This window comes from Setaria viridis, chromosome 6 (assembly GCF_005286985.2).
Source record: "Setaria viridis chromosome 6, Setaria_viridis_v4.0, whole genome shotgun sequence".
NCBI lineage: Eukaryota > Viridiplantae > Streptophyta > Magnoliopsida > Poales > Poaceae > Setaria > Setaria viridis.
The window spans coordinates 120,117-135,779 of NC_048268.2; the positions used below are offsets into that span (position 1 = coordinate 120,117).

The 15,663-nt window shown below is 43.1% G+C and overlaps 2 protein-coding genes across 3 annotated transcripts; both read right to left on the minus strand.

The window, feature by feature from the left end:
- Positions 1 to 4,791: 4,791 nt before the first annotated feature.
- LOC117860909 (zinc transporter ZTP29) lies at positions 4,792 to 10,442 on the minus strand. Its single transcript, XM_034744337.2, has 13 exons — positions 10,196 to 10,442; positions 9,812 to 9,870; positions 9,641 to 9,733; positions 9,479 to 9,565; positions 9,297 to 9,381; positions 8,663 to 8,724; positions 7,941 to 7,997; positions 7,349 to 7,389; positions 7,085 to 7,152; positions 6,302 to 6,358; positions 6,103 to 6,220; positions 5,867 to 5,978; positions 4,792 to 5,077 (listed from the first exon to the last, which is right to left on the minus strand). The coding sequence occupies exons 1-12, from the start codon at positions 10,257 to 10,259 to the stop codon at positions 5,933 to 5,935; spliced, it is 837 nt and encodes a 278-aa protein (XP_034600228.1). The 5' UTR covers positions 10,260 to 10,442; the 3' UTR covers positions 4,792 to 5,077; positions 5,867 to 5,932.
- A 499-nt stretch (positions 10,443 to 10,941) lies between these two features.
- Positions 10,942 to 15,520, minus strand: LOC117860908 (probable E3 ubiquitin ligase SUD1). 2 transcript variants are annotated; one of them, XM_034744336.2, is made up of 10 exons: positions 15,273 to 15,520; positions 14,621 to 15,121; positions 14,365 to 14,502; positions 13,915 to 14,295; positions 13,617 to 13,813; positions 13,221 to 13,514; positions 12,217 to 12,374; positions 11,958 to 12,121; positions 11,727 to 11,873; positions 10,942 to 11,543 (listed from the first exon to the last, which is right to left on the minus strand). In XM_034744336.2, the coding sequence occupies exons 1-10, from the start codon at positions 15,480 to 15,482 to the stop codon at positions 11,154 to 11,156; spliced, it is 2,580 nt and encodes an 859-aa protein (XP_034600227.1). In that variant the 5' UTR covers positions 15,483 to 15,520; the 3' UTR covers positions 10,942 to 11,153. The 2 variants fall into 2 exon arrangements, with proteins under 2 accessions (XP_034600227.1, XP_034600226.1); XM_034744335.2 differs by having other exon boundaries at positions 13,915 to 14,502.
- Between the last annotated feature and the right edge of the window lie 143 nt (positions 15,521 to 15,663).

The window sequence follows — 15,663 nt, forward strand, 5'->3', positions numbered from 1 at the left end:
CACGTCAAGTTGCTACACGCCAGTACTACAGCTATATAGTATACTATAAAAGAACGAAGAAGCCAAGATCTTCCCCAACCAGTCCGGCAGTCCATGCCTCCTCTGCTGCCCCCCTCCTATTTGGCTGGAGGATGGAGCGGCGGGACTTGCTCTCGGCGACCGTCCTGGCCGTCCTCCTGGCCACCAGCATCGCCGCCACCACGGCCGCGAAAACGGCCACCTCCCAGCGGCACAAGCCGCGGCGGCCGGTGCCGGCGGCCTTCTCGTCGTGCGACGTGTACAATAAGGGCAGCTGGGTGGCGGACGAGTCGTACCCGCTGTACGACGCGGCGAGCTGCCCCTTCGTCCGCAAGGAGTTCGACTGCCGCCGCATGGGCCGCCCCGACACGACGTACCTCAAGTACCGGTGGCAGCCGACCCCGCCCTGCTCCCTCCCAAGGTTTGGTTTGTTTGTCGATCACAATGGCGTTTGCCGGCGTAGCGTTTGAGCTCATTTCGTTGCTTCTTCCTTTGTTGGCTGTGTATTAGGTTCGACGGGCTGAAGCTCCTGAGCACGTGGCGCGGGAAGACGGTGGCGTTCGTGGGCGACTCGCTGGTGGTGAACCAGTACGAGTCGCTGCTGTGCATGCTCCACGCCGCCGCGCCAGGCGCCCGGACCAAGGCGTCGTGGGCGTCCGGGGAGAGCCCCTCGATCACCGTCCGTTTCGAGGTGCGTATACCTTGATTCTTTAATTTTCATCATGGACTTCGGTGTCCGTACGGTGGGTCGGTGGACGGTGCCCTACTGGAAGAAAATTTAATGGAGACGGTGCACACAGTTCCTTCCGTACGAACCCGCGTTGGATGGCTGACGCGTGGATGTCCCATCGATCTGACGATTTCTATGGACTTGGCTCCTAGTACTCGGATGGACGCAGCTCTACGCAAGGATAAGGCTTGCTCGGCTCTCCAGACACGATGGTTCCCCTTCCCTGTGGCTCGGCTCCCAGCGCAAAGCAAATGAGTGATACAGCTCCCGTTCTCCTCAATTGACGGCGGCGCACTGCTCGCCGGCCTCGCGGCGCGCCTGCCGCGCGCCGTCGGATCGCGCCGCTCAGGACCTCGTCGTCATCGGAGCACTCGGAGTCGGAGCTCTCGTCGCCGCTACCGTACCGTGATCGTCGTGATAGTATTCACCTGGCACATGATCGACAGAAGTAAAGCATAATTAATGGTGCCAGCAGTTGCATCTGGTTTGATACGTGGTGATGGGCTTTGGATTTTCCCTGAATCCTTGCTTGCCTTGGCCAAGATCAGTCCATCATTGTGCATGGCATTCAGGCCTACACACTAGAGGAGTACAAACATGCTCGGCACCTGACAGCAGTTCCATGTCCAATCTGAAGAGATATTAACCTGCTAAATTTCGTCAGTAAGATAGTCAGGATGTGATACATAGGAGAAGGAGATATTAACCTGCTAAATTTCGTCAGTAAGATAGTCAGGATGTGATACATAGGAGAAGTAGTACATATCTGGATGTTACCTACGTATAATGATGTAAAGTGATGCTGTCGCAAGGTGATTCCTCATATCAGACCAATGGCATGCTTGAGAATCCCATCTCTCGCCAGTGGTGAGTAATGGATGGGGGAGCTACTCCCCGATTACCGCGATTACCGGAATCCACAGGTTGCAGTATACCGAGCATCTTCCAAGGCCAATTGATCCTATTGTCAATTGTCAGTTTCCAGCTACTTTTGGTAAAAAGAAATGTAGTCGTATATATGGCAATGAAGATTCATCGAGTTTTCAGATGATGTATGGCAATGACTGGTTAGCAAACCATGTACGTAAAACTGAATACTTTTGCCATAGCCTGGATCAACAAAGTGCAATGTAGTAAGAAGCACCTTCATCGGGCATCCAATACAATTGTAAATTACCAGTTGCCATCTTTCTTCGGAAACAAAATGCTATCAGTTGATATGATAATACAGATTCAGTGGTATGGCTGTGAATAGTTAGAAAAAATGCATACTATTTAACTCGCAGGGTGTTGAATATTATTCAACGCACCGGCGGAGCGCCGCTGCTCCGATCAACCGGCTGCATGTTGCATGTTTTATTCCACCCCTCTGTCAATGTAATGAAGAACAAGAGACGCGGCATCATGAGCACGGTGCGGCGCATTTCAACCCTGAGTTGCCGGAGAGGAAGAGGAGGCGGCCGTCGCTGGACGAGCTGTGGCCAGGGACAGGGAGCAGCACGCCGCGAGCTCCCGGAATGAACGGCCATTACCGCCAAGAACAAGGGCACCGCCACAGCGAGGACGACAACGATCACGGCGGCGGCGACAAGTGAGAGCTCCGACTCCGAGTGCTCCGACAACGACGAGGTTCTGAGCGGTGCGATCGGGCGATGCGCAGCGATCCTGTCGGAGGTTCTGGAGAGCCGCGAAGGAGCGGCGACACCGGGAGGTGATGGCGGTGGAGGAGCGGCGCGGCCGTGCGCGGCAGGCGCGTCGCGAGGCTGGTGAGCAGTGCGTGGCCAGGCTCGCCGCCGCCATCAACCATTGAGGAGAACAGGAGATGTATCACTCATTTGCGCTAGGAGCCGAGCCGCAGGGAAGGGAAACCATCGCGCCTAGAGAGCCGAGCGAGCCTTGTCCTTCCGTAGAGCCGCGTCCATCGAGTGCTGGAGCCGAGTCCATAGAAATCGTCAGATCGCTGGGACGTCCACACGTCAGCCATCCAACGCGGGTCCGCACAGGAGGAACTGTGCGCACTGTCCCACTGAATTTTCTTGCCCTTGTTCCTCTTGATTTCCGCTAGGTCTCGTAGGCGGCGCAGGAGCAGTAGTAGTCCATTGCCTCGATCCGAGCATGAGCTTCAACAAGATAGATAGACTTAAGGCTGTGTTTGAAAGGGAGGGGCTAAACTGAGCTAAAGTTTAGCACCCTCAAATGAAGGGCTAAACTTTAGCACCCTCAAATGGAGGGTTAAATCAAGCCAGTGGTCCGCGTTTGTTACTCTTGGAGCTTTAAGCTCCTAGCCGGCTAGGCATTGCTCGGACGAGCATCCAAGCTTTGTTGCTGCCCCGAGAAGTTTGTATTATCCCTATGATTGAGTAAGTGACTCTAGCTCGATCTTTGTGGTCGCTAGAGGGAGGAAAGTGGTTTGGTGGTAGAAGCCCACCCTTTGTAGGTTCTCAACGGAGACGTAGGCTTCGCGGTGTGAAGCTGAACTCCGGTAACAAATTCTTATGTCTCTCTTGCTTGTTGTTCTTACATTCATCCATATTCTTGCATAGAACACATATCTAGGGTTTGTACTTAATCTACTTTTCTAGCAAGTTTGAAGCTGTGCTATCTCGTGTAAAAGGCTTAAAACAACCTGTGGAATAACCTATATTTATCAATCTAAATTTCAGCAAGTCAATCTTGAGGTTGTAGTTGTTTTCGTCTAAATCCGAAAAAATCCGAAGATTTGTTCGGAAATTTCTAGAACAATCTCCGAAAATTTACGGAAGTTGCTGGTAAACTTGTTTTAAGTGTATAAATTTTCAGATTTGACTATTCACCCCCTCTAGTCGACATTTTAGATCCTTTCAGTGCCGTTAGCGGCTTTCACCGCAGTGCTGTTTGTTTGCCAGAACACACGCCCAGTAGCCTTTTTCACTTGTTAAGGTGCTGCTACTCGTTTTCGTCCCCGGTACTGCTATTTTCGGCATCTCGTAAACTATAGCATGTTTCCTTCTCAAAACACTTGTCCGGTTGCATGAATAGATTCCCATGTTTGGGATGTGCAAATGCATAGGGATTGGAATAACTGATTTCTTGATTTAATCAGAAACGATTCTCTATGAAAAACTGCACACTTCTTAAAGCATCTATATATATACTCCTAAGGAAAGTGAAAGGATGGATGGCATTGGAATTTATGCTATTCCAGATATGACCGTACCTTAGCAACTGGAATTTGTTGCTACTTTAGAGCAGTGGAAGGTAGTGTGTGGTTAAGTGAATCTCCTGTAACATAAAAGGTCATGGAAAGTGCATCAGAACCCATCACTTATTTTGGAATTTTATAGTAAAAGTAAACACATTGAGAAGTAATTATCGTATTCAAGAGGTGATGAATAAAATCAGGTATGTTTCTTCAATTTATTTGTATAGAACTAACGTGGATGGAGGTTCACTCACTAAAGTATGGAATTATTTCCTAAAAATGTTAGATACATGGAACTTTATTTTATTGATTGAAATGTTTCATCCAAGTGAGAGATGTTCGGTTTTTATGTAGCTTTCAACATTATTCATATACTATGGCTATTGTTCAACTCCATGTGGAATTATTCAAATACATATGATAGGGAATAAGTGATGTGGAATTCAACTCGAGGAAATGGTACTGAGGTGCCGAGGACGTTTGTGCTGGAATACACTAGATGAATTAATTCAGATCAACTCTATTGGAATATTTCTTTATGTACGTACATATTTGACCCGGGTACAACACGACGGAAGAGCTGGAATTGTTTTGATGGATGTGTTAACGCACATGATCAAATTGTAATTGATCACATATACACAATTGATCATGGCACATGACTCACACATGCGTGCTAGGGACTAGTATATATTTTAGACTCACCAAACTGGCATGTCTGGTCGTGGTTGGTGACATGATTTAGGATATACGGATTTTTCGGAACACTAGAGGAGTTTATAAATAGGTCCCTATCCTTTAGCCTCGTTATGCATTGTGAGCGACACCACGGATAAGATAGGGGAATAAAGGGTAAACCATCTAAAAAAATCGATGACAACGTACTCGATTTCAATTTTTCATAACAACTCTCCGTTCACCTATTTAATCAATCATTCATTATTTACATCATATTAGTGGTTTGTGTCTGCTTTCTCGAATATATACAATCCGGCCCTTGATGTACATAACATGTTAGTACCTAGTGTCATGTGCCCTGTTTGTACTTCTTTTCTTGATAAATATAGTTGCGTTTTGTATTGTCCACTATTTCCGGAAACCATCTCATGATGTGGAACTGTATGCACATCGATCCTTCCCACCAACACCTGTACATGATTTCAAGATTCGTCTGATCAATTTTTTTGAATGAAATACAAAGTTAAGCTGGTGAATCTGTGTTAGCCCCCACATAATCTTGTTTTTCCGCATGCAAGAAAACACTATTTTTTTTAATGAAATACAAAGGTAAGCTGGTCAAACTATTAACACCCCCCCCCCAAAAAAAAATAATCTTGCTTTACCGCATGCAAGAGAACACTAAATCATTTATATAACCTATTTTAGTTATTTTTTAAAATGTTGTTTCCTATTTGCGCTACAGTGTAGGACTATGGGGAATATATCTGAAACTGGAAAATGCATAGACAGTGTCTGTTCTTAAACAATGAGCTAAGTTTGTGATGTCTTTTTTTTCACAGAACATTTACTACTGTATGCATAGTTTTGCTCATTGAAAAGATAGATAGGAAATTATTTTATATAAATGTTAATTGTCTTTTATTTTCTGGGCACCATAAGATATCTCAAGCTAATATTCTTTATATCCTAATGTCAGCTAATATTAGTGCATAATCACAGAACGAAGTGAAATATTGTAGTAGATACATACATGCATTAATTATTCAGAATTTCAATGTTGTTTCAGCATGAAAGCAATCGGTCTGTGTCAATGCGAAAATCTCTATGGGGCTGAATTCAAATAGATGCCTCTGCAGTTTAAAGATTGAATTGTTTTTCTGGTAAACTTAGACTTCATACTTTCCCCCAATAACATATGATAGTGTATTTTAATTCCTCTTAGTACATAGAGTGATAGTTCTATGAAGCCATTGTACCTTGTTGTTACACCCATGTTGTACTGCTCTTGACCATAACATCATTTGGTTTAGGCGCAAATCATGTTAAGCACCCATCTCCTTTGGGAGGCTAACATCTAGGAAATACAAGCTGCAAAAGAAAGTGATACAGAATTACTATGTTTATCAAACTAACCAAATTACATCCTCATGCTACTTCATGCAGTTTGAGATGTCTGCATATGCTTGTTCCATATGCTAAGAGCGTGACACACCTCATTGACATAAAAGCCATGCCCACAAATACGGCTTTAACAGCATCCTTGCGTCCAGCATATTCAAATGCTAATGGTAGCATTTCATACAATGTTAGAAAAGCCATCACTCCTCCCACTACACACACAAAAAAAAAATCAGTTGAGCGAATACTTTTAATTTTTTAAAGAAATGATTTTTTTTAAAAAATGCAGTTACCTAATCCAAGTAGACCTTCCAATAATTCAGGGTTCAAGTTGCTTGGGAATAGGTATGCTGCAAGAAAATTTGGTCTCACATTCATTGCATTGAGGTACAACGTAACATACATTACTGTATGAACTCAATAAGTTTTCAAAATCATGACGTGTTGCCAATTGTAAAGTTTTAACCTTTGGAATCAAACTTACCTTCTAGTGTTACGGATAACAATAAACACTAATTAAATTATCCCTAAGCTCCATGTGTATGTTAACTGAACATTATTACGAATTTAATTTCCTTCACTAGTGCATAGCAACAGAATGTTCTAGTTAATAAGGGAATTTTTCAATGCGTCTCTTGCATCATACTGATTTAAGCAATCTTTCTAAGACCCAGATAGTAACCACTAACCATTGGTAGATTAGTCATCACTTATCTCTATATATGCTGTTGACGACGCATTCATTTGGAATTTGGAATCGGGATTACAGAATGCTTTGCCGCCCTTTAGTTTATATTATTCCAAAAACTTTAGGTCTTCATTGGAATTAAGAATATGTTAAGTATAACACAAAGGAACTTAGCCTAGATCAGTTGGTCGAGGTCTCTTTTTATTAAGTAACACAAAGGTATTACCATGTTGTGTTGTGTCGTTAAACCCCATGTCTGTTTTAAGTCAATAATATAATAACAAAAGTTGTGCTTATTATGGTTTAAGGTAGGCTTGGTTCAGATATTAATTAAACTGACGGTTTGTGCAAAGTACTGATGAAGAATAACTTAAAACAGTCAACCTACCCACAATAACTACACCTAGTGGCTCTGCAAAGCCGGATAGTGTTGCTAGTTTGAAGGCTTGCCATTTGCTGCACCAGAGACATGAAAAGTTAGTATTGCCAGAAGTGTAAAGGTTATTTGTTTATTTTGCAGATAAGTACCAAGTCATATTTGTTTGACGTTTTTCAAACATTCAGTGGTTATTATATGATAGAATATGTGGTTCAGCACTTTGTTATAACATATACAAAAATGAATTTCTGTAAATAGATATATAGTCAGTACCTTGAAGTGGCAAAGTACGCTGGGAGAGCTACTGAAATACCCTGTAGATGAGTCAAAGCAGCAACAGCAGATATTAGCACATTTGATTTGTGTTGTGAACTGAACTGTGCGGTGACTGGTGAGAAGAAATAAGCTTACAGCTTGTATAACTATGTCCAAATTCACCATATTGTAATAACTAACAAGTGTATTGGATACTAATAAGGCCCTATTTGGCGAGGCTTGTTTCGGTTTCAGCTTCACCTATTTTGCGCAAATCGAGGCACCGTAGTTTGAAGTTATTTTTAAGCCGGGGTTACAATGAACTAGAAGTTGGGTGAAGCTAGTTTTTTGATTCAGCAGCTTTGGCTTCACAGGTGAAACTATTTTGGAAGAAATCCTCACAAACGGCCCTAACATATATCCAATGTTTCTTTTGGTCAAAAAAACTAGGAACTATATGCTTCCATGTTTGCACTTTGGAATGGGAATATAAAGTTTCATCTATACCCACCAAAAGCAATAGAAAGGCTGTGGGGTGACATTATTGAGAACGGGTGAGGTGAAAACCGTTTCGAGTTCCATTCAAAAGCCAGTGTAGAGTCAAGATTACCTCTGGAATGTAGTGTAGAGCTATTGCAAGAGCCAAGTTCAAACCGACACGGAAGCCCTGATAGGTGGATAAGAGAATAGTTAGCTGTACAGCATTAGATATTTACTATTGATAATGAAAATTCAGGTTCGTACTTGGACTCCTTTTGTCCCAGTTTTAAAGCCTGGGCTCATTACATAAGCCAGAAAAAGGCAGGTAAATGCATGTTTTGGGTTATGAAGCTGAGCTTCAGAGAAGCCTGGCTCCTCTTTAGCATGCAATAAACAACTCATAAACAAGGAAGTACAGGTCTACAGCTCAGGAAAATTGGGCCTCATTCATATTTTGAGAATGTTAAAGGTAGCTTTTCACCAATGACGGACAAGAATTGAGCATGTCTATTAAGCTACCCATCGTCCAGGGATTAAAATAGTTTCTTTTTAACTAAAAATTATTATGAAATGGGATGGAATGCGATTGATATGACTAACGTGATATAAAAATACATGTGAAATAATATAAGTATAAATGCATATAGTTGCCCAAAAAAACAGTATTTGGTTTCATTGAATCTTGTAATCATCAACTGATAATTCAATAGAAAAAAAGGATGAGTATTCATGAGTAACTTATTCAGTAAATACTGAAAAGTTCAGTTGTAACTGATTGTCAGAAATAGTTCAACACTGACCATGTGTAAAGAAATATCAAGTTATCTAAACGTGGGAAACAATGAACAATACCTTTGTTGTTCCAAGAAATGCAGCTGTACCCACAGGGAAGTTTTGCAAACTCACACCAGCAACTGTTGATTTTTTTTAATGCAATCATTAAGACCAATTAAACTTGCAGGAAGAGGCATATTATTACACGTATATATGCACCTTGCCCTCTAGATCATTTATTTAACAATGCGGAATTTCATAAACTTGAATCATCATTGTATATTTATCGTGTAATCATGTGATGTCCATGAAAAAATAATGATTATAATTTTGGTGTTTAATCAGATCCACCAAAATAGAAACTATCAACATTATATCTTCATTGAACATGACCTGAAAATTTACTGCAGGTATCACTTGATAAATTATATTTACACGTACAACATGACCTATAAAGAAGTGATGTTATTCAAAACACTAGTATGACATAATAATTATTAATGATATTTATTTTTACAGCACACGTGGTATATTTATTTGCTTTCATCAGTTTCATATTCCGTTTCAAGGTTGAACATAATAAATATATGGATACTGATAGAACTCCTAAATTGTTGTATACAAAGACATCAACAAAATATACAGATAATTTTGTTAGAAACTATATTCTATATAAATCCATCAAAGTATGTTAGGCATGTTCAAGGCTTACCAATTGCTGTGACAACTACACTAAAGATAACTCTTCGACGGTGTCGCATCATAAGTTGCTTTCCTGCTATGCTGCCCCCAACCGTCTTTTATGAATAAAATATTGAGCAGAAAATCATATGTTAGCTTTCCTATTAAAATGTGACTGACTAGTGAACTAAATTAAGTCGAGGGAAGCTGGACCTGTTTGCCATTTTCATCTTCCAAAGTGCAATCCGGCTCAGGGAAAACATCAGCAATTGTTGAAAATAGCAGTGCTCCAGCAAAAAACTACAATTCATAAGTAAAAATGTTAAGAAGAGGTGGTTATAAATAATGCCCAACAGAATATTTTGCATTTCTTACCCAAAGGTTTCCTTTCAGAAAACCAATCGCATTGACAGCATCATAAGCCAAGTCAAAGAAAGACATGCTCAGCATTAGTCCAGTAGCAAAGCCCTACAAAATTTTTGTTATTCTTTGAACGTAACTCTATGGGGAGTAGTTAGTTAATTAGTAAATAGGCATAGCATCAACCTGTAGCACCCCGAGTGTTTTGTTGTTTGGAGCACGATTGAGTATAGCCAACAGTGCACCTGGTGAAGAGTATGCAAGTATTATTGGGGGAAAAAAAAGCATTACGAAAAGGGCAGCTGCTTGAGGTATAATAATTTAATTAACATCTTGCATTCAGTGTCTGCCTAGCTGGATTATAAATCCTGAGCTTCTCCAAAAATGAATGTACAACTCCTATTGTTATCAAAAGGCTTATGGCTACATGCAGTACCATGAAACTTACTCTTGAGGAAATTCCTGCTCAAAATATTTGTCCTTATTGTTGGCATGCATGAGTAAATAATGTACTGCAACTCATGCCATCCTAGTTATATAATGCAGAGAATGAGAGAGGAATTGAAGTACCAAGTGAGGTGCTTAAGCCGCCAACGAGGGAGAGAGTCAGAGCAACAGCAACTTTGGGATCCATGTATAATTCCCTTTAACTTGCAGATGAGCTGTAGCGCTTAATTGGGAGCCAAACCGTGATGTGATGAAGGAACTGAAAAGGCTGCTATAGAAGAAGAGAAGTAGTGGATGACAAAGGGTGTTTGGATTTGGGATGGAGATGTGTTTATATAAAGGCCAGGCCGTGGTGGTAATGACGAACCAAACCAACTGATGAAGAAATGGGAGGGAGGACATCATCAAGTGGGGCAGGAGGCTCGTACAGTGATGGATGACGCTAGCTTGTTATCTTGGAATGACTTTCTCTGTGTCTTTGTTCAGTTCAACCGAGGGGGTCAAGTTTGGAATGACTTTGCATGCATGATAGCCTAATTCTCAGACACAAGTGGTGGTGGTTAAGGTATGCCTGCACTGCAGGCAAGGTAATTATAGTAAGAAAGGTCTTTAATTTAATTTGGCCTTCATCATTCGATCATATGCGTGCACATATACATATCATTCATAAATGGACTTGAACCATATTTTGACCAAGGAATAAGCTTTAGAAATATATTTTTATTTTTACCAATTAATGCAAGGAATAGGAAAGGTACTAGATGCTTTGCCCAAGCAAAAAGGGCTTGCGTGTTTGTCTGTGTCCTCCCGCCCGGTTGCCCTTTTAGGTTGGGTCTCATGTCATCACGCACCCAGCTGCAGCTGCTGTATGAGATCACGGTTTCATGCAGCTTTTTCTATTCTACTAGTATAGTTAAAAGATATTTACAAATATATAGACCCGGGCAGTAAAACTGCCAACCAATACTAGGTATCCTATACACGCAGCACGAGAATAGCTAGTATCTGTTTTTCCAGGAAAAAGAAAGAGAGAAAGAAAGAAACCTTGTTTAATACTAACAAAGACCAAGTGAATCTTTAGCTACATATTGTCAGTGTAGTAGTTCTGCAACCTCTGCCCGACGAGATAGCGCTCATCCCTTATCGAATCGTGGAGCCTGACGACGAGCCTGCAGAGTACTTTGGCTATATAACAGAGCACACACATGGCAAGGCTCCCTAGCCATGCAAAACGAAGCACTACAGAGTTCACGGGAGCAGAGTAGCCAAGTACTGGGGCAACGACTTTTGCGAGCACATAAGGAACACAGACAGCAGACAGGAGCTTCACGATCATTGGCATCAAAATATCTCGCAGCACCCACATTGCCCTGAGCCCTGAAAACCCATCCTCCCTTGCCTGACTTAGCTTCCTATCCCACCTTTCATCGATGAAATAGGCTAGGAAAGGGGCAACCCTTGTCCAGCGAACCTTCAGAAACAATAAAACCAAAGTAGTTGCATCGCTAATTAGTGAACCTGATTATAACCCAATCAAATAGTAATAATATGCATAATTAGCTACAAACCACCTTACAGGTTAGCAAACAATTTTGTTGATCCAAAAGTTTCAAGCTACAATATCAGGAAAGCAACAAGAAAAGTTACTGCTCACCAACTTAGTCCAGAATTTCAGCAATTGCAACCCCAGGAACCAGGTGCAGAAGAAATCAAGAACTGGAACTTCATTGTAGGGTGGCCCAAAGGGTGATATCAGCAGATAATCAACCAGCAATCCGATCAGAAAGGGAATGATGACAACCTGACAACAGATAGAAAGTCAAGTCACTGAGCTGAATCAACCAGAAGCAGAAAACTAATAATGAAACCACCTCGACTAACTCACCCATAGGAACAAAAGCGGAGAACTCTTCAAAGCAGTTGTACCCCAATTGCAGACAATAGAAGCCAGAAGGCGTGTTCGCCCAGACATCACGTAAGCAAAGGCATCTCTAGAGGCAGCAATAATAGTTGACAAGATGCAAAATCCGACGGCAAATGCAAAAATATCTGAGCCAAAAAATTGCACAAGTAAGCTCAAACAGTTTAACATATGAACTTAGTCCACAAAGCAAGTCTAGTGAACTTCAGTGTACAATCATTACCATTTGACTTCAAAGCACCTGCTACTGGCACCTGAGGGATGGCAAACAACAATGCACGTCCAACTGAGACTGGAGCAACAAGTAGAGCAGCATTGAATATCACAACAATAAGCCACGCTAGAACCATGAGTAGCACCATATGAACAGCAGCAGATCTCCTGGTACATCATGCCAAAAGGGGGGTAAATGTTCAAAACAAGCTCTGTGCCAGATTCCTCTGGATATGTAACATTTGTTAATTGAGTGGTGCAAAGTGGATGAGAACAGCAAATAAACAAGATATTAGGAGAAAATACATATTTTCCCCAAGATTATCATCATTTATTAAAAAGCTGGGAAGCTAGAGTGCATGCGACTAAATCTGAAGTCTGAACAAAACCAGTGGAGAAACAGTGTAAATTTCAAACTACATTATAATATATCGAGGAAGCCAATGTTTGGCTGGGGAAGCCTACAGTTCAAAAGGGAATTTTTCTAATCTCCAGATCTAAAGAGGCTTTCAGTGCATTGAATGGGAATTATCTAATCAGATTGCGAAAATCTTCAAGATGATGCGGTGCTCACTAGTGCTTCCTTATACACTCAAGATTTAGTATAGAAAGATTAAGATTGCCAAAGGCATGAAATCCATATATAAAAACTATTAGCAATTTGGGATAAAAGATCCTTTTATAAAAAGATGCAATTTAGGTACTTTTTTCCTTTGACCGCATAGGTACTTCTATTGATACATATGACTATTTTGACTAATCCAGCTCTGACATAAACATAATAACACATTACTTTGGCCATTGAATTTTTTGAAGGAAAAAAAACTCATGTTACTAACTGTGCATATGTGAATCTAAATGGAAGTACAAGCAGTCGAGTATATAGTTAGTACATATTTCCTGAATGAACAAATAGAAATGGTCAGACACCAATCTATATCAAGCCAGAGGAAAGAATTAAGAATAAAATTACAGCATTGCTACTAACACTGTACAAACAGATGGGGTGCATACCTTTTGTCCTTAGCCTCAGCAGTCCTACCGTGCTGATCTTTTGGTATGACACTATTCCCAATCTCGGATTGACCAGAGTCATCAGGCTGAGCAATCAATAAATCGGACAAACCAAGAACCTGTCCAGTAGTGGCAAACAAATACCACAGTACCTTCTGCACAAGCACACCAGGCTGAAGGTATTTCAGTGCATTGCAAAGTAGAAACTTCAGAAGAAGAACACCAGATAGTAACTCTGCATAGTTCCGTGCTGCTTGCCAAAGTACTGTGCCCTGAGTTGGAGGATCAAAGTAGCTGCAATTTGCAAGCATAAAATAAATTAACAAATGAGGTGAGATGCCAAAAGACTGACAAATACCTTTTTGTCACAATGAAAAGCTAGCATGGATAGCTTACGTGATGTCTAACGGGAACACAGTAGGTGCCAAATGAAAAGCAATTTCAACAGGGACAAAAATGACCATTGCAACATAGATAGCGCTGAGAAAAAGACCCGGCAGAATCTTGAAATAAAACTTGCAGAATGGTTCCCCTATCTTGATTTGGCCTCCAGTAGTGTGGACAAAAGGGGCCCTAACTCCTAGCCTGAACACCTATTGACACGCAAAACACATGCATACCGCTGGTTAATTTCTGAAACAACAAAACAACATGCATACTGACATGCTGAACCAAGAACCACAATATGACATACCGGGTGAAGAAGACTTGAAAGTGAGGAGTGCAGCTTCAAACAGACGCATCCAATAAGCCAGTGAAGGGCAGTAGAAGCAAATGATGAAGCAAATAGAAGTTGGAGCTTCTGAGGTACTTTCACCCCAAACAATTTTGAAGTGCAGATATCAAGCAACCAGCCAAAGAACAATGGGCATATCACAAGTATCGCTGCAAGGTTAAGAGAAACATTGGCTACACTTACGATCCCCCAGAAGAATTGCTGCAAGAAACTCCATGTCCTGTCGAGCATCCCATGTATGCTAGGCAGCATTCTAAGAGGGCTAGACAGCCAGCACACCCAGTCAGTTAATACGCCAAAGTAAATGGTGATGGTGGGGCGCTCGCCCCTTGAGTATTGCTGGAAAGTATGCAAGCCAGTAAAGAGAAGCGCCACCATAAGGATAAACCCATATCCAACTAAAAGTACCATGGCTGTTGAAGTGTAGGAGCGGGCTACATCCACAGTGCCAAAACTGAAACACGACGTGCAGCATAATACTATTCTTCCCAGTGAGAAGGGGAGAAATCCAAGCAGAAAAGCAAATGCCACATCACCTACCACCACCTGGAGAGAGAAAGAAAGGAAGAAAGAAACGCATTGGTCAGGAACCGAATAAAATCAAATTATCTGGGAACAATGAGTAAAGAAAGAGAGGGGAAGGATTTGATAAATCCAAACATACCATTAGGGAAGCTTCAACGGTGTGCAGCGCAAGGAGCTGCAAGGTATCCAACCCTCCAAAGCGGCGCTGCAGGTGAGCTTCGACGCGGGCCACCCAAAGCGCAAGGGGAGCAAGGGCGTCAGCAGCGATCCTGGCAGGGGCGTTGAGCTGCCTAAGGTTGGGGAGCTCTCTGAGGAAGGCTCTCCTGATGGAGGCGCAGGCAAGGACGGTGTCCGGCGAGGGCATGAACCTCAGGGCGTAGGGCCTGGCGAAGGCAGAGGCGCGGAGGGAGAGGAGGTGGCGCACTTGAGCGAAGGTCCTGGAGAGGGCGAGGCGCCAGACCCAGAGGGTGGTGAGCGGCATGAGGAACTCCCAGACGCAGACGGCGAAGAGGAGGGAGAGGAGTAGGAGCAACCAGGCCATGAGCTTGCTGGCGAGGCCGAGCATGAACTCGGGGAGGGGCAGCCTGGCGGGAGCGTTTGCGGCGTAGACGGGGGCGATGGAGATGGCGCGCTTGCACACCTGAATTGGATTGCATAGTAGCCTCGTCGATCAATTCCAATTCCGTTGAAGAATCGAAGCCAGCACAGCAGGCGCCTAAAACCCCAATCGATTTTCTCCCCATCCGAAGAACAGAATGGGAATGGATGGGGAGCAGCCAAGGAAACCTCACCTCGCATATGGATGATGCCGACGCCGTGCTGCTGCCGCGTCGCGTGGCGAGCCATCGGAGCAGGCAATCGTCATGGACGAACCTGATGCTTCCGCGGCAGGCGCAGGGGTGGCGCAGGGGGCGGTCCGCCTCGCCCGGGAGGTGGCAGATTCGGCACGCGTCCTCCTCTTCGCCGGGCGGGAGACGAGCGGCCGCCGCCGCGTCGGCCATAGTTGGCCTCGAAGGAAAGAGAGGAAGCTTCCGGGCGGCGGGGGGGGGGGGGGGGGGGGGGGGGGGGGGGGGGGGGGGTGTTATTTATTTTTAATGCACCGAGCCACTACTGGTTACAACAACTTGTGCCTATAAATTGCTACCAGAACCAGAGAATAGACAAAACAAGGAATTAGAAAAG

Excerpts from the sequence above, each read along its gene's own strand:
- LOC117860909 (XM_034744337.2), bottom strand. The coding sequence starts at position 10,259 with ATGGATCCCAAAGTTGCTGTTGCTCTGACTCTCTCCCTCGTTGGCGGC. Across the intron at positions 7,998-8,662 it reads CATTTCTTGGAACAACAAAG|GGCTTCCGTGTCGGTTTGAA; the intron begins GTATTGTTCATT and ends TCCACCTATCAG. Across the intron at positions 5,979-6,102 it reads ATGGCTTTTATGTCAATGAG|CTTGTATTTCCTAGATGTTA; the intron begins GTGTGTCACGCT and ends TTTCTTTTGCAG.
- LOC117860908 (XM_034744335.2), bottom strand. The coding sequence starts at position 15,482 with ATGGCCGACGCGGCGGCGGCCGCTCGTCTCCCGCCCGGCGAAGAGGAG. Across the intron at positions 13,814-13,914 it reads TTTCAAGTCTTCTTCACCCG|GTGTTCAGGCTAGGAGTTAG; the intron begins GTATGTCATATT and ends GCGTGTCAATAG. Across the intron at positions 12,375-13,220 it reads GCTGAGGCTAAGGACAAAAG|GAGATCTGCTGCTGTTCATA; the intron begins GTATGCACCCCA and ends ATGATGTACCAG.